General features: G+C 45.1%; 3 protein-coding genes across 6 annotated transcripts in view; 1 reads left to right on the plus strand and 2 right to left on the minus strand.

Moving 5' to 3' along the window:
- The window catches only part of RCE1 (Ras converting CAAX endopeptidase 1), a 24,637-nt gene extending 17,425 nt beyond the window's left edge, over positions 1 to 7,212 (minus strand). The window contains exons 1-7 of one of the 4 annotated variants that reach the window (XM_078779351.1): positions 7,114 to 7,212; positions 6,945 to 6,990; positions 6,367 to 6,851; positions 4,544 to 4,643; positions 2,440 to 2,523; positions 2,089 to 2,167; positions 1,814 to 1,981 (exon numbers count right to left, since the gene is read on the minus strand). In XM_078779351.1, coding sequence (XP_078635477.1) covers positions 1,814 to 1,981; positions 2,089 to 2,167; positions 2,440 to 2,523; positions 4,544 to 4,643; positions 6,367 to 6,476 — 541 coding nt within the window. In that variant the 5' untranslated portion in view covers positions 6,477 to 6,851; positions 6,945 to 6,990; positions 7,114 to 7,212. Of the gene's footprint in view, positions 1 to 1,813; positions 1,982 to 2,088; positions 2,168 to 2,439; positions 2,524 to 4,543; positions 4,644 to 6,366; positions 6,900 to 6,944; positions 6,991 to 7,113 lie in introns of those variants that run through there. The other 3 variants (XM_068115056.2, XM_078779352.1, XR_010984317.2) reach the window with 3 other exon arrangements.
- LOC137426483 (putative nuclease HARBI1) lies at positions 6,716 to 12,488 on the plus strand. The gene is made up of 2 exons (XM_068115055.2): positions 6,716 to 8,224; positions 11,566 to 12,488. The coding sequence occupies exons 1-2, from the start codon at positions 7,604 to 7,606 to the stop codon at positions 12,334 to 12,336; spliced, it is 1,392 nt and encodes a 463-aa protein (XP_067971156.2). The 5' UTR covers positions 6,716 to 7,603; the 3' UTR covers positions 12,337 to 12,488.
- Positions 12,489 to 12,706: 218 nt separating this feature from the next.
- Positions 12,707 to 18,496, minus strand: part of LOC137426485 (uncharacterized) — a 76,384-nt gene continuing 70,594 nt past the window's right edge. The window contains exons 6-7 of the mRNA XM_068115058.2: positions 13,784 to 13,959; positions 12,707 to 13,665 (exon numbers count right to left, since the gene is read on the minus strand). Of these exons, the coding sequence (XP_067971159.2) occupies positions 13,006 to 13,665; positions 13,784 to 13,921 (798 nt within the window). The 5' untranslated portion in view covers positions 13,922 to 13,959 and the 3' untranslated portion in view covers positions 12,707 to 13,005. The remainder of the gene's footprint in view (positions 13,666 to 13,783; positions 13,960 to 18,496) is intronic.

An 18,496-nucleotide genomic window follows, 5' to 3' on the forward strand; every position in this document is an offset into this window, starting at 1 on the left:
GTAAGTTTTACTTACAGAACGGAGGGAAGATCTATTGTAATCTATATACCTCACAAGGGTTGGGTTAATGCCATGCTATCAAAAAACCGAGGCGAATTCCTTACTTCCGCGGTTGTTAGTACCCTACACCACTTATCATTGATTCATGAACCATACACCGCTTCAATCCATTAACTTTGTTTTCACGACATTGGGATTAAAGTGTTATGGTCATATTTACTATATTATTATTATTATTATTATTTATATTATTATTACGAAAACAATACTACTGAAACGATACACTACTGTATTAAGAAACCTGGGCTTAATTTGTCCGAAGCGGCCCAAAGGTGAGGCATGAAGCCTAAGGCCTATACGTACCGTATTGTTGGAAGAGCCGTAATGCCGATGCTTTCAATATTTGATTGTCATTTTAACAATCGGTTTGTTTGTGTTTCACACTGAATGAAAAATGTAAAGGTAGAGCATGGCGGTTGTGATATATGACAGGTTCGACGATATGTTCGGCCTGAATGAAATTGGAATCAAAATGCCGAAGTGTGGAGAGTCAGCCGCCGTAATGACATCAGACGTAATCACATCACCCTGTCATGTAACCAGATCTTCAGCTCTGATTGGTATACGTTTGAGGGGACATACATACATACAGATGGGCGGACAAACACTGTTCTAGACGGCTTTGCCCTACGGGCTACGCCATAAAAAAAACTAACACCAGAATGAGAATCACAACCTCACTTAAATAAATGCATATACACACTTAGTTATAAAATTACTAGATATGGTCGATTTGGTCAGATTTCATTCCAGATTTGGATATTTATTTAGTCTACAGCATCCAATCCTCATATCCGAATCCAGATTTTGATGATATGCTTCAATTATGCAATGATAATCGATCGTGCTTCCAAGGCAAGGCACGTTTGAATCGGCCAAAACAAAATGGCGGCGTAAGAACACAGTGAGGTGCAGTGGGCTGACCAAGATGACGGGCCACCATATTGGTAAGCATTTTTGGGGTTTTTTTTTCTCATGGGCACCTTGTTAATCATCTTCAAAAAGGGTGTTATAACACATCCAACACCCAGTCTGCAAAGTATGGGGCTACTCGGTTTCATGGTTTTCGAGTTATGGAGGAGACAGACAGACCGACAGACGGATGGACGGACAGACACTGCCTTTTATTATTATAGACTAGCCGAAAGCACGCGGCGTTGCCCAGGTTCTTTTTGAATGAATTTACTACTATAATTCAGCTTTTACTCACGGCCGTAGAAGATTGACTACTATAATTCAGCTCAGCTTTTAATTGTGAAATGGGCCCAGCCCGGCCGAGGCGGCCTCGCCACCAAGCCTATAACCTTCCCGGGGCCTGTCCCGACATTTTTGGTTCTTTTTGAATGAATTTACTACTATAATTCAGCTTTTATTCGCGGCCATAGAAGATTGACTACTATAATTCAGCTCAGCTTTTAATTGCGAAATGGGCCCAGCTCGGCCGAGGTGGGCCTCGGCCGGTCTCGCCACCTAGCCTAAACTTTCCTGGGGCCCGTCCCGACATTTTTTGTATTCGAGGTTTCCTCCTATCTTTCACCGTTCAGGAGATTAGCTTGCGCAGACAAACAAACAAAAACTTTCGTGTGGGTGAAACGGTGGGGTGGGTGAAATGGCAAGGAGAGGGGGGCATAGAAATGAAATAATGGGAAAGTAAACAGTGCTGGGTTCAAGGGCTTCTTTGGAAGCAAGTTAAAAGTACACAATATGACAAGCATTTCTCACGTAAATGCCTTCCCATCTACGCCCAACTTACCGACTCCGAAAAACAGCGGGCAGGCAAAGACTGCTTTCTGCGGACCCATGCACGGCATGAGGATAGGAAGCATGCATGCCCGGAAGACCAGCTCCTCTGTCAGCGGTGCCACCACGTGATTGCGCATCCATCGAATGTCAGTGAGACAAATCACCCAGATCTTTGGGTCTTCACTCAGAAACAAAATGGGGGTACACTCAAGACATAGAAAGGGAGCATAAATGTGGTAGTATGATAAGAGAAAGGTATTCCGAGGTGCTGTGCTGAGGACGTACCCACAGCCACTTTCAAACCATCTGTAAAGCTCCATGGACAATCCAAAACCTGCTGGAGAATTGGTCCCAAAAATAGTACCTGTGGGTGAGAGTTTCTGAACAATTCAATAATGTTCAAGCATAGAAAACTAGGGTTTCATTTCCACCCTCATACATCCTCATCATCTTCATCAATTTGTGAATTAATGTTTGTTTAAAGGCTGACTGAAGGAAAAAAACAAAAAGATAAATAATATTACAGTTTCAAATCAATTTATATAACTTCATTTAACAACAGAAGAGGATTCTGTTTTTTTTAAAGAGCGAAATAAATGTAACATGGAGGTTGAGTGTTGTACAATTTGCACAAACCATCGTCAGCAGCAATGGTAGGACGATAGCTGAGATAAGACCTTCAGAACGACATCCCATGGAGTTCAGCAGATTCACCCAAGTCTGCAGCAAAGTCAACAGCAGCAACAGTAAGACAGTATGTCGCTACTGTAATACAAATACATCCAAAGATTGATGTGGTCATGAAAAAAAACACGACTCTTGTCTAATAACAATCGTATGGAATACCAATTATGAGAATAAAATAGGTCACGTGGAATGGCAGCCATCTTGGATTAAACGCAAATAATAATAAAATTATTTCTCGGAAACCGCTGAATGGAAAAATGTTAAACTTGGCATTGTCAAGTACTCCCAATAGGGAACAAAAGCATGATAATGATGACATCATAGGTGAAGTGGTATACCAGCCAAAAATGTTTTAATTGAATACCTTATCCTAAAAAATTGAAATTGCATGCACATGATCTATGACCCATTTGTATTGAAATATTAAATGTATGACATAATAGCTCACATGGTTTGGCAGCCATATTGGATTTAACCTAAAACCTTCAAAAAACATCTTCTCCCAAAACACCAAATCAATTGGCTCGAAACTTTATGTGTGTCATTGACGAGGTATGGCGATTAAAAGATGATCACAAAAACATCATTGGCCATGTGGTGTGGCAGCCACGTTCGATTACACAACAACAACAACATGCATTTTAAGGCCATTTTCCCTGCAAGAGCGGGGGTTAGCCTTGCGGTCCCCATGACAATCTTCTCCATTTTGCCCTATTTTCTGCATCTCTCCTTGTTAACCCCCTTCCCCGCATTTCTTCTTCCACCATCTTTAGCCTAGTCTTTCTCCGTCTTCCCCGTCTTCTACTTCCTTCGACATTCATTTCCATCACTCTTCTCAACCAGTCACTTTCATCCTTCCTCAACACATGACCAAACCATCTCAACCTGTTCCTCTTCACAGCATCCATCACAGGCTCTATTCCCATCATCTTTCGCAATTCATCATTTGTCTTCCTCTCTCTCAACGATACTCCGCACATCCACCGAACCATTCGCATTTCCACCCTTTCCAGCCTTCGTTGCTGCTCTACGTTCATTACCCATGTCTCGCTCCCATAAATCATAACACTTCTCACACATGCAGCATACACCTTTCCCTTCAGCTTCAACGACACTCCCCTCATCATCAGCACGCCACTCAGTTCCCGAAACTTCTTCCATGCACATCTCACTCGAGCAACCGTTGCCGAGTCTGATCCACCTTCTCCATTCAGCATGTCTCCGAGGTAGCAAAATGTTTTCACACCTTCCAGCTTCACGCCATCTCCAAGATCCAACTCAACATTTCCTCCTTCTGCAGCTCCCTCTGTGCACACCTTACATTTGACTGTAGCTGCCACACTGGTTAATGACCCTCTCAGACCACTACATTTTTGATGAACCCACTCAGCGTACATTGAATGGAGTTCACTCCGACACCCTTCCTGCACACAGCACATGGCCACTTCCCAGTTCTTTCCACCTCACCACATGTGATTCGATTACGTTCGAATCAAAACACCACTACGTTCGATCAAAGGAAAATATAAAATAATTATTTCTCTGAAACCGCTTACACTATCGATGCAAAATTTTACAAATATCATCGAACACCACTGTTGCATATAGTTTGAAAATGATGATGTCATAGGTCACATGGTTTGGCACCAATCTTGGATTGAAAAACGAACCTTATCCGATCATCACGAAACTTCACAAACGTGATCCCCATACCCATACATATGCAGAGCGTACATTTTAAAGGTCATACGTCACGTGGTGTGGCAGCAATATTAGCTTGAAAGCCGATGATTAAATTTAATCCCTTCTCTGAAACCGCTTCACCGATCGATGTGAAACCTGTCATAGCTGGTGAAAATGTGATACTTGAAAACAGCTAAAGGGATTTAAATCAAACTTGTTTATTTTTAGGACAGTGAACGAGGGATCTACCCGTTTTGGGACTATGCGGAGGCATATTGGCAACAGTGGCATTATCTAGTTAAGCATTTCCCAAATTAGCAGGACAAAAATTAACACAATTCACACAATTTTAACAAATACTCAGTTGTACCTTGTCCATGCCATCTGACCACAACCAGAGGTAGAAAGGTGATAACGCAGACACGAGGAGCACACTTGTAAACCGTCGCCTGATCACATCTGGGTGGTCTCTGCCGGGATCAACAGAATAACATGAAAGGGAGTCCTAAACATAACAAGACAGCATTTTAGAAGTCTAACGCAATTTTTTTTGCCTCCGCCACTTTAGGTGGACAGAAGTTATATTTTCACCCCTGTTAGTCTGCGAGTAGGATATCTCAAAAAGTTGTGGACAGATTCGGATGAAACTTGGTGGACAAGTTCAAACTAGATTTTGGTGAAGATCCGGATGGCAGAATTTTTTACTCGATTCTTCACCATTCACCGACCTGGCTGCGATGTGAGAGGTTATAATGGGGATTCTGCATCACAAGACAGAGACCCAGATGGCAACACCCACAGGTGAACACAACAGCGTAGAAAAAGAGTGTCAGTCGACGTTTCCATGCTGACCCCGTGACCCACAGACCTCCTCAGGCCTTGGTGCCGTGCTTGCTAGAATAACTCGGGTCAGTGCAGTATCCAAGATGGAACCTCATTGGGCTCAACGTCTACCCCGTCCATTCCCAATCCTAATCCGATCCGACGTGCCATACTCCGTGACACAGGGCGATCTCGTGCCGAAGCGGTTTCCAGGCCTGGGTCATGCTCTGAGCGGTTTGCCATCCCTCTCCCAACACGAGTTAGGGCAGGAATTTGGAATTTGTTCAGGGTGCCGGCGATAGCTCGCCTACACATCGCAAAAGACATAGTGGGATCTTTAACGTCACCAACTAGCACAAGACGTCCTGTTTAACGTCTATCCGAGAGATAGCATCACACACCTTGATGAATGACCCTCCCCATCCATAATAGGATCTCATTTGTGTGTGTTTCCTGTGGGGAGGTTTTCCCACTGTGCCAAAACACCACTCGATCTCTTTAGGGATTTCATGGCAGGTATTTGTATAAGAACATCTTCAGGTAACATACATCTTGTCAGGAACCAAAACTTTTTTTATTGGAACCATTACCTCCACTACCAAAGGTAGACGGAGGGTTACGTTTTCACTGCTGTGTGTTCTGTGAGCAGGATATCTCAAAAGGTTGTGCACGGATTCAGGTGAAATTTGGTGGACAGGTTGGGTGTGTGTCAAGGAAGAATTCATTCAATTTTGGTGAAGATCCGGATCCGGCCTATCAGTGGGATACAAAACGTAAACTGTTCGGCCTGTGCCGAAACTCCAGACGAGGAGCCACGAACTTAACCGGACTGGAATGTCCTTTTGTTTTCCGGCGGCCCCGTTACGGTTCGCGAAGCCTTCCATCGACGTGACCCGATAACGCACACCTGCGTCATTTTGAACCACACCTGTGGACGTAGCACCGGAAGGTGAGGCCCCCTCGGGCCCCTCGGCCTTTGATTAAACAGCTGCCCCGAGGACACTGTATTTGTTTAACCGTGTTCGTGTCACGCAAAGCAACACGACCCTCACCATGAACACGAAACGCGACACCGCCGGCATTATTACATGTATTACGGACTGTAGTTACAGTACAGTATGTACAATGCGTGTTATTTACAGTATTTATCATCAAAGCGCTAGCGAGCATGATCCGGCAGCCATATCGATTACGTATCCGCAGTAAACCATCAAAAGTCGTCACAACCGCTCACAGCTGCGTATCGATTATCAAATGAACGTCACGATCAATATTAACAATAAACGGCATCCCGCCGCCGCCTCCTCTTCTTCTTCGGTTAGTTTGTATGGAAGCTCCCGCGGCTGCGACGGGCGCTCTGCTTCTCCTTACCGGTGAAGATCGCTCTTCCACACGTACAGGCTTCCCACGTAGAGACACGCGAGCGTGAAGCACGCGAGGAGGGAGCAGACACAGTCCAGGTGTTCGAACAGCGACGCCATGTCCGCCCGAAAGGGCGCGACGTGCGCGCGTCCTTACCTCACGCAGCCTCCCCTCTTTTCCTTCTTCCTCTTCTCATTACTCTCACACTCTCACCCCCTCGTAGTTTTCCTTTCCCTCTTTTCCTTCCTCCTCTCATTACTCTCACCCCCTCGTAGTTTTACTTTTCCCTCTTTTCCTTCTTCCTCTTCTCATTACTCACACTCTCACCCCCTCCCCTCGTAGTTTTACTCCTTCCTCTTCCTCTTCTCATTACTCTCACCCCCTCGTAGTTTTACTTTTACTCCTTCCTCTTCCTCCTTTCATTACTCACACTCTCACCCCTTCGTAGTTTTACTTTTACTCCTTCCTCTTCCTCCTTTCATTACTCTCACCCCCTCGTAGTTTTACTTTTCCCTCTTCCTCTTCTCATTACTCACACTCTCACCCCCTCCGTTTCACTTTTTCCTCTTCCTCCTTTCATTACTCACTCTCACCCCCTCGTAGTTTTACTTTTCCCTCTTCCTCCTCTCATTACTCACACTCACCCCCTCGTAGTTTTACTTTTACTCCTTCTTCTTCCTCTTCCTCCTTTCATTACTCGCCCCCTCGTAGTTTTACTTTTCCCTCTTCGTCTTCCTCTTCTCATCACTCTCACACTCTCACCCCCTCAGTTTTGCTTTTACTCCTTCCTCTTCTCATTACACTCACACTCACCTCGTAGTTTTACTTTTTCCTCTTCCTCTTCTCATTACTCACACACCTCGTAGTTTTACTTCGACTTTCTTTCCCCCTTTCCTCTTCTTAAGCCCCAGTCACACCGGGCCTGCGACCAATTTTTTTTTGAATCGCGGGCAAATCGTAGAACGAGCGTGCGACTGGTCGCAGAGGTTGTGGGTTATCGTCAGAGCAAAATCAGTCGCAGCAAGGTCGATGGTCATGTTCAAAACTTCTGACCTGCGATTCCAAATCGTAAGAGGTCGTAGACAGGTCTTACATGGTCGTACCACCAGTTGCGCATCATTGTGGGTCAAGTAGTCGCACGATTGGTCGTGCTACTGGTCCTGCCACCTGACGATTGGTGGTGCCACCTGCCGTACAACCTCACAATCAGTAGTGCGACCAGTCACGACCTGTCCCGACTGGTTGCATGACCTTACGATTGGTGGTACCACCAGTTTTTAGCTTGCAGACCAGTATATTTGGAGTGGCTTCTAGGGTTCAGGTCACTCTCCACTACGACACCCGAAGAGAGCATATCGCTATGGCGGGTGTACCATTGCCGCTGAGAAGACTCGAAGTTATGTTGGCCCGACTGCAGATGGAGCAACAAAAACAGCTGGGTGCTGTGGCCGCAGCCGTACTTCGACGAAGAAACCAGCGCCAGTACTGGGTGCGTCCCTGGATCGGGAGGCGGTCCTTCTACGGCAACTACGCCAACCTGATGCGGGAACTGGAGAGGGAGTCACAGGGCGATTTCACCAACTACATGCGCATGGAACCGCGCATGTTCCATGAACTGCTTCTCCGAGTGACGCCCAGATTGACGAAACTGGACACCAACTACCGACGTCTTCTCAAACCGGGGCTCAAGCTGGCCATCACCTTACGGTATATGGCCACTGGCAACAGCTACCACAGCCTGTCTTACTCTTTATGGGTGCCCCACAACACAATCTCTGGCGTGGTGAACGCAGTGTCTGCTGCCATCATGGCCGAATACGAAGGCGAGGTATTCGACTTCCTGACCACTCCAAAGAGGTGGCGTCAGGTAATAATAATAATTGCAGTCATTGTAATCTATATTATAATAGCCGTAGATGATTGTCTGTCTGTTGGGTGTCTGTCCGGGGTGTGGCTTACTCGGTTTGCAGAGTAGCTCCACCCATAGCTCCACCCATTCTGGGAGTGGCTTCATATAATTATAAACAAATATCCACCATTTTATTAACTCGCATAGCTTTGAGGCCTGTTTTGTAGGCCCGTGGTGTCTTGGCCTTGCTCTCTCTCCCAGTTTTATTTCAAATCAAATTCAATATATCATTTCATTTTTCACAGTCGCTAACATAGTTTTAGACTCAGTTGAAAAAAAACGGGAAGAAAATCCGATGAAAGTTGCCGTTTACAGAACGAAATGAATTCTCAAACGCCTGTAACTTCAAGGCCATTGAGTCTCTCTCACGCCTTTATCTCCAATCTAACTCACCATATGATTTCATTTTTATCGATGGTTTCAGACTCGGTGTCAGAAATAATTGAGAACATTCCACACACGCGGGAAAATGCAGAGATATATTTTTTTTAAACGCGTCATGGTGTATCATACACCGCCCAACATGACACCGACGGCAATGTGTCGATATATATTAAAAATTCGCTTTTGCTTTTCCGTTAAGATATATTACTTTTTCGTGTGATGACAGTCGTCACAAAAACGTCAACAATGATGCCGACATATATTTCTTCGTTTTTATTTCATTCAACATTAGCCGGAAGTAAAATATGTTTCAGGAAATTACCGAGAGATATTTCTTCGTTTTTTTATTAGTTATGTGCGCATACACTTTAAATAGGTTTATTTGAAATCTTTAATTTTCCACAAACATACCACACACGCGGGAAAATGCAGATATATTTTTTAAAATCGCGTCATGGTGTATCATACACCGCCCAACATGACACCGACGGCAATGTGTCGATATATATTAAAAATTCGCTTTTGCTTTTCCGTTAAGATATATTACTTTTTCGTTTGATGACAGTCGTCACAAAAACGTCAACAATGATGCCGACATCTATTTCTTCGTTTTTATTTCATTCAACATTATTAGCCGGAAGTAAAATATGTTTCAGGAAATTACCCGAGAGATATTTCTTCGTTTTTTTATTAGTTATGTGCGCATACACTTTAAATAGGTTTATTTGAAATCTTTAATTTTCCACAATATAATTTACTTGCCATTTATCATTTGATGATTACGAGACAAATTCCTCTTGAGGATCGCGACAATTCATGCGCTGCGTGGAAACTTCCATTTCCAAAATGAATGAGACGATCGATGAAGAACGCAGACTTGAACAGGATGCAGCAAGAAAACGAATGGGACGGGCGAACGAGTCCATCGACGAACGTCAATGCAAACTTGCGGGGTCACCCGTGGGAATCCCACGGGCATGGATGTGTGTGACATTTCGACATATTGAGTTAGATGCTGCACATTCATTTTTACAAAATGGTTACTGGCAAGTCATCAGATCCAGAAATGGTGTAATGAACACAATTTATTTACGCGCAAGCAAGAAAGCAAGACGGGCCGATTTCCGATTCCGACGGGCCGACGGGCGAGACGGGCCGATTTGGAGCAAGAAAAAGAACGAGACGGGAGAAAAACGAGAGAAACGAGACGGGGAAAGCCGATTGGAGAGGCGAGTGAGGAGCAATTGGAGAGGCGAGTGAGGAGCGATTGGAGAGGCGAGTGAGGAGCGATTGGAGAGGCGAGTGAGGAGCGATTGGAGAGGCGAGTGAGGAGCGATTGGAGAGGAGAGTGAGGAGCGATTGGAGAGGCGAGTGAGGAGCGATTGGAGAGGCGATTGGGGAGCGATTGGAGAGGCGAGTGAGGAGCGATTGGAGAGGCGAGTGAGGAGCGATTGGAGAGGCGAGTGAGGAGCGATTGGAGAGGCGAGTGAGGAGCGATTGGAGAGGCGAGTGAGGAGCGATTGGAGAGGCGAGTGAGGAGCGATTGGAGAGGCGAGTGAGGAGCGATTGGAGAGGCGAGTGAGGAGCGATTGGAGAGGAGAGTGAGGGAGAGGAGAGGAGTGTGAGGGATTGGAGGGGAGAGGAGTGTGAGGGATTGGAGAGGTGAGGGATTGGAGAGGAGAGGAATGTGAGGGATTGGAGAGAGGAGAGTGTCAGGTGGAGAGAGGAGAGTGTCAGGTGGAGAGAGGAGAGTGTCAGGTGGAGGAGTGAGGGGTCACATATTATGTGAAATAAATAAAGTGTTCATTACACCATTTCTGGATCTGATGAATTGCCAGTAACCATTTTGAATGTGCAGCATCTAACTCAATATGTCGAAATGTCACACACGTCCATGCCCGTGGGATTCCCACAGGTGACCCCACTATATTTCTTCGTTTTTATTTCATTCAACATTATTATCCGGAAGTAAAGGTTCACATGTTCATTTCACGTGTGCAAAAACAAACTCCATTTCACGTGTGCATGGACATGAAACACAGACGGGAAATTGCTTCGAGATATTTCGTTCGAAGCAATTCTACACCGCCCAAATAAAATATTTCACCGATACACCGAGCGAATTTCAGCGAATTTCACCGAGTTTCAGGAAATTACCCAGAAATATTTCTTCGTTTTTATTTCATTAGTTACTAGCAGAAGTACTCAGCGTTGCCGGGTGGGGGAGGGGGGAAGGGCACGTACACTTTAAACATGTATATACATGTGGGATGTGGGATATATACGTGTGTGTGTGTGTGTGTGTGTGTGTGTGTGTGTGTGTGTGTGTGTGTGTGTGTGTGTGTGTGTGTGTGTGTGTGTGTGTGCGTGTATGTGTGTGCATGTGTGTCGGTGTACGTGTGTGTACACATGTGTATGTGTGTGTATATATGTGTGTATGTGTATATATGTGTGTCTGTATGTGTATATGTGTGTGTGTGTGTGTGTGTGTGTGTGTGTGTGTGTGTGTGTGTGTGTGTGTGTGTGTGTGTGTGTGTGTGTGTGTGTGTGTGTGTGTGTGTGTGTGTGTGTGTGTGTGTGTGTGTGTGTGTGAGAATAAGAGAGAGACCGAATTGTGAGATACAGAAATGAAAAAACGAGGTGTGTGTGTGTGTGTGTGTGTGTGTGTGTGTGTGTGTGTGTGTGTGTGTGTGTGTGTGTGTGTGTGTGTGTGTGTGTGTGTGTGTGTGTGTGTTATTGTGAAACAGGTGCAGCATCTAACTCAATATGTCGAAATGTCACACACGTCCATGCCCGTGGGATTCCCACGGGTGACCCCACTAGTTATTGTATGTTGTAGCATTTAATTTAATTGAATGTAATTGTATTGTTATATGTCACTTTTACCTAATGTATTTCTGTATTGTGTTTTTCAGGTCGCCGAGCAATTTGGGCAGCGATGGAACTTCCATCATGCGTGTGGGGCGCTGGACGGTAAACACATCGCGATCAAGGCCCCCAAGAAGTCCGGCACCCTGTTCTATAACTACAAGGGGTTCTTCTCCATTGTACTCCTCGGCCTGGTGGGTTCGGAGTACAAGTTCCTGTGGGTGGACATCGGCAGTAACGGCTCCTCTTCGGAAAGTGGAATCTTCAACGGTTCCGCTCTCAAGGCGTCCCTTGAAACTGGTGACATCCGATTCCTGCCAGCTGAACCGCTACCTAACGACAACCGTGACATGCCGTACTTCTTCATCGGGGATGATGCGTTTGCCCTGCGGACCTTGATGATGAAGCCTTTTGGACATAGGAACATGACTGTGGAAGAGCGTATCTTCAACTACCGACTCTCCCGTGGCCGCAGGATAGTGGAGAACGCTTTCGGAATGCTCGCCCACCGCTGGAGGTGCATCCTCACGACCATGCAACAGGAACATAAGACTGTCAAGAATATCTTGAGTGCGTGCCTCTGCCTGCATAACATGATGTGGATTCGGTACCCTAGACTGCAGAACCGGAACGTTGACCGTGAGGGGAATGACCACCAGATCATCCCTGGTGCTTGTAGGAACAAGCCAGTGCTTCAGGATATGCAGAACGTGCAAGGTGGGAATCGTGCTACACGGGAAGCCAAGGCTGTGCGCGTTTACCTCAAGCATTACTACAACAATGTCGGCAGTGTCCCATGGCAGGATGAAATGATCTAGGAACTGTTGTGTGAATGTTGGAATTTTGATTTATTTTTTTTTGAGATGTGTATCATATATTATATGCTATGTGTATGATCTATTTTTGCATATCTATTTTGCAATGAACTTGTACAATAAACATGCTATTTCATGGTATGTTAGGAGAAAAAGTAATAATTGTCTTTATTGTGTGTGTATGGTCTGAGTCTGAGTAATAAATGACTGGTTTATATTACAATGGAAAAAATTATTTTAAATACAAATTAAATCAATACATGTATAGACAAAGTTCTTTGTCAAAGTAAAATCTTTAACACGATGAAGTAGTGTGCAGGACTAAGTAAGTAGACCTAAGTAGTGTGCAGAAGCTGCCAGGCCACTGACACTGACGGACGAAACATCACGCCAATAGTACACGCTAACTTTCGGTCAGGTAAGCTAAAAAGTAAGGACAAACAACTTTTAATTTCAATGTATCATTTTATTAACAAAACATGCAGTGACGCCTTTCATTGTCTCAAACATAAAAAATGATCCCCGAAATTACACTAGAAAACACATAAATTGTACTAGTCCATCACTTGTGCAAGTGGTCACCCCCCTGCAGGATATGATTACTCAAAACTAACTGGGCTCCAGTGTCGGAAGTACGCGACTCAGTGGTTGGCGGTCGGATTACCGGTATCGCTACGTGGCATGGTGGAGAACTGGGGTCCGCTCAGCCCTGATAAGCTCAGGGACGACAGTCCTGTAGGTAGCTGCTGGGGCCTGGGGCCAGTACTGGTCATGCTGCTGGTAAGCCGGCACCTGGGGCCAGTCCTGGGTGGCCACCTGAGTAGTCACCTGGGTGGGCAGCTGCCAGGCCACAGTGACAGGCTGCGGAACCGAGGCGTGGCGAGGCAGCAGAGGGTAGCTCGTCGGAGTGCTCGTACGCTGCAGCATGACGGTTGGTGCGGTCAGAAACTGGGGCCGCCGGGGCTGCTGTGCTATGTCGCGGTACCTCATGACGTCCGTGTACACATCCGTCTGAAACCGCCGGAATATCTCGTCAGGCAGGCACTCCGTCTCCGCCGCGATCCACTGGCTGAACACGGTGCAGGGGTTCCGGCTGGAGCGCAACAGCTCGTCGACCTGTTGGCAGAATAGTTGTGTCCCCGACGCCTTCTCTACCAGCTTGAGGAGAGCGTCGTCGACAGCGGTTGTCTGCTGGCGCTTCCTTTTGGGGACTTGCGAGGGTCGTGAAGTGGCCTGCGAGCTGGGACCGGGCTGGTCAGCTTCAGCGGAAGCGGAAATGGAGTCGGCATCCGAGGGTGGCCCATCGTCTTCCTCAGGCTCCGGACACGGGACCTGTGGGTCGAGAGCAGGCATTAATAATGATTTCATACAAATTATATCAGGTCGTACAGGAAACAAATGCATGGAAATCGAATGGAAATGTATGGATTGAAAGTTTGCAAATGCCTACCTTGCCCAACTGCTTGGTCACGGTGCAGACGGCGATGTGTGACTTGAGGAAGTTGAAGTTTGTCAGGTTCCACTTCTGACGCTCGGTCATCCGTGTCGCCGCCTGACCACTCTTCTTCTTGTGCAGTCTCCCATACATGGTCCTCTGCGACTTCCACCAGATGGCCAGCTGGTCGCCTGGAAGTATAAGACAAAAAAATCATAAATGGATGTAAAGACATGGAACACTGCGTGATAATTTAATAACTGCAACATTCATATATTGGGTCATAATACTCAATATACTTATTTACCCCTCATGTTCAGCTCCTTGCCCTTCTGGTCCAGGAGGCAGTCTTTCCTCTGAGGGTTCTTGAAACTGACGTCGCTCAAGTCATAAAACTGGGTGGTTGGCGAACCATTCGCAGAGAGCCTGCTCCACTGCTGGCTCCAGCTCTGGCATTGTCTTCTTCTTGGCTGCCGTTTCATCCTCTGCCAAGTCGTCACCTGCATCCTGTTGTTCGGTTGGAGTGTCCCCGGCGGGGTCATCCTGCATGACCCCGACATCAGAACCGTACCGATACCGGGTGAATCTCAGCCAAAATCTCCCCGACATCAGATTCTGGATCTGGCTCTGGCTGGGTACTATTCCCACGGCCCTTTCCCTTCTTGGGAGGCATAGCGAATTATAGTTTCAGTTGAAAATTTCGACGAAGTGTACTCCTTGAGAGGTCGGTGACTACTGATGCTGTCGCACGGTCGCGAGCCTTTATATCTAATCGAGCGACCCATCTCACGACTGGCTGCGATCGGTCGTGCGAGCGGTCGCAGGTCGCCACGATTGATCGTATGATCGGTCGCTGATTGCCACCACCAGTCGCACGATTACCTACGATTGATCTTGCGATCGATCTTCTCCAATCGTTGGTGATCGCACGACCACGCGCACCACCAAACGAACGATGACCTACCACCAGTCCTAAGAGCAATCGCAGTATGCGATCACGAATGGAGATCGTAGCAAACATTGACGATTGGTCGTACCTCGGCCAAATTGCCACCAATCACACGATCCAGTGTGACTGAGGCCTAACCTGAAACTCCTCTTCTGTTGTCTCGTCAGGGGCCCTCACATTCTTTGACCGCCTCAATTCGTGCTTGGTTTATAAATTGTTGTTTTGAGTTTAATTTTGTATTTCAGCCGGTTTGTCTTCTGTCTTCAAAGGAATCCACGTGAATGTACCATATGATCTTTCTATTGGATGGTGATCCCTTGTACTGCATCTACTGGGTGATCCTCATCTTGGTTTACCTTGACCACAAGACCAGGCAACGTGATCATAAAGCTGGTCCAGTATAGGACTCAGTCTCCTAAATATGAGTTACATTGTGTTGGGTTTGTTATTCCGAAGCAGGGGCTTGTGGATTGGGTCTCGTTCGTGTGTCTGTCTGTCTGTCCATCCGTCCACAACCATATATCGGAGATTTATTGACCGATTTTGTTCATACTTGGTAAAGAGACAATACGTGATGGTATACATACGGCCGTCATTTTGTTTTGCGAGCTTATCAAACATGGCTGACTGGTAGACAGGCGGCCATTTTAGTTGTTAAAAAAAAAATCCCCAATATTGACCACGTCCGCAACCATTTATTGGACATGTATTTACTGATCTTGTTCAAACTTTGCATAGAGATAATGAATGATTGCTTACATAAGCATGCCATTATTTTTCAAGATCAGATCGAAGATGGCCGACTGGTGGCCATTTTGTTACTTTAATGTGTCAACCATTTCCTGAACATGCATGGTCCGATTTGGTTCAAACGTGGCACAAGCACACCACATGAGGGCATACACATGCACCTCACTTTATTTTGCGATCAGATCAAAGATGGCCGACTGGTGAACTGGCGGCCATTTTAGTTGTAAAAAAAACCCCCAGATATTTAACATGTCCTCAACCATCTCTCAGACATTAGTATGATGTTGTTGTTTCTGGCGCACAGCACGCCAACTATGGTCCACTATGGTTCAACATGCATGGTTAATTTTTCAATTTTCCAAATATCCCCAAAAATTTATTTAATTTTTCAATTTTCAAAATTTTTAAAATTTAATTTCCCCAATTTTCAATTATTTCAATTATATAATTTCCCAAATTTTTTAATTTAAAGAAAATTTGATAATAACAAAATAATGCTTTTTTATGCACGATCAAAACATTCAAATAAATTCAAAGCTCTATTTGAAGTACGATATCATAATATGACTACAGTTTGTTTTACCATTAATGATAAGGGTTTATACCTTGAAAAATATTTAACGATTTGAATACGTTAATTCAAATCGAATTAGATGCTGAATATTTTGAAACATACAAGTATAATCATTCAGAAGCCATTCATTTTGGATTGGGCTCACATATTAATCACTTTTTTTAATTCATAAAGAACAAGACCGAGATTGTTTTTAAAATGGAAACCCCCCTTTGAATTAATTATAGATATAACTTCATTGGTGGATAATTCCAATACATGGTTAAAAATTAATACCGAATCTATTCAAAATATCATACAGACCCCTATTCAAGATTATACATCTAATCCAGTTCTTATTTCAATTATAAATATGAATGAATGATCGTTTTAAGGCCATTTTCTCCGCTAGAGCGGGGGTTGGCCTTACGGGCCCCATGACAATCATGGTTCCCTGTTTGAGGCAATGTTTTTATGGCCGGATGCCCTTCCTGACGCCAACCCTTGGTCGCCTCTTACGATGCGCAGGGATACGGTGCACCTATTCTAAGCCGGGGTACACACCGGGATCATTCATCCCAGCAAGCTGGTACTCAATTTGCCGACCTCGGAAGGATGACAGGCTGAGTCAACCCCCCTGGCGTTAATTCAGAGATCGACCGGGATTCGAACCCAGGATCCTAGGATCCCAAGCCGGCACCCTAACCGCTAAACCAACACAAGGCTTTTCATATTTCAATGATCAATTTTAATATGCTTTGTCGTTCGTTTAAGGGCCCTATCATTGAAATAAAACGCACTAAAAATATTCTTTATTTTATATTCGAAATAATACATATTTCAAAGAAAGTTGTTTATTATAAAACAGACGATGATGATAACGATGAAGATAACGCTGAAGATGATTAACGACTATGATAAAACAAATAAAACAGATAAAACGAGTGATAAAACAAAGTGTGATGAAATGTGTAAGGAAATAGGAGATCCACCTATGGATCACGCCAGATTAACTTGTCATCATTATTTCAAATCCAAACAATTTACTCGTATCGGAAAAATTGGCTCTATCTAATAAGCCTATCACTGTATATACCGAAATAAATATATGAATGATCGTTTAAAGGCCATTTTTCCCCGCTACAGCCGGGTTACCTTGCAGGCCCCATGACAATCATGGTTCCCTGTTTGAGGCAATGTTTTTTATGGCCGGATGCTCTTCCTGACGCCAACCCTTGGATCACGCTCTTAAGATGCGCAGGGATACGGTGTGCCTATTCTGAATCGGGGTACACACCAGGATCATTCATCCCAGCAAGCTGGTACTCAATTTGCCGACCTCAGAAGGATGACAGGCTGAGTCAACCCCCCTGGCGTTAATTCAGCGATCGACCGGGATTCGAACCCAGGATCCTAGGATCCCAAGCCGGCACCCTAACCGCTAAGCCAACGCCAGGCTGTATATACCGAATTAGATGAAAATAATCAACCCAAACCTATATTATTATATTGTAATAGTAATATCGGTATTGTAAAAATTTATATTATGCCAACTACAGATGAATAATGTAGATGAAATAATATAAAATATTGCTTTTCAAACGCTAATTTATCCACGATGGTTCAACATGGTTCATTTTTCAACGATATAATTTTCAATTATATGATTTCCACAATTTTTTCTCCATCTCAGTGATTGTTATCCGTTTAATGAACTTACTTTTCTCCCATTTATCCCTAACCTTCTTAAAATGTAGGTGTAAATTGCCAACCCAATATATTAAATAAACCCTAACATAGTTTATCACGAATACCCGGTGTGTATCCCGGTTTAGAATAGGTACACCGCATCCCTGCGTGTCGTAAGAGGGGACTAAAAGGGTTGGCGTCAGGAAGGGCATCCGGCCATAAAAACATTGCCTCAAAAAGAGAACCATGACAATGACAACTACATATGGGCAGGGTACAGCCCGAAGTACCCTGGTGGGGGACCCCACTCCCTCTCGTCAAAACTCAAGGTGGGGAACCCGATTGAAGCAAGGGTGGAAATCACTCCATTTATGACGACGAAACGTCTGATGCCCGACGTGGATATCGGTTTCTGAGGTTTGGGACATGGAATGTAGGGACAATGACAGGGAGATCAGGAGAAGTGGTGCAAGTATTGGTCAGAAGAAGAGTGGACATATGTTGTGTGCAGGAGACGAGATGGAAGGGAAGTGGTGTGAGAATGGTGAAGGGTAGGCAGGGACAGAAATACAAGTTTGTGTGGCAAGGGTGCCCAGAAGGGGTGAATGGTGTTGGTGTCCTGTTTTCTGAGGAGTTTGCAGACAGTGTGGTGAGTGTGACTAGAGTGAGTGACAGGTTGATGATGGTGAAAATGATCATTGGAAAGCTCTTGGTGAACGTCATCTCGGGATATGCTCCGCAGGTTGGTCGGAGCGATGAAGAGAAGGACAAGTTCTGGTGTGCAATA

The sequence above is a fragment of the Myxine glutinosa genome, chromosome 5 (genome assembly GCF_964187855.1).
Source record: "Myxine glutinosa chromosome 5, kmMyxGlut1.1, whole genome shotgun sequence".
NCBI lineage: Eukaryota > Metazoa > Chordata > Myxini > Myxiniformes > Myxinidae > Myxine > Myxine glutinosa.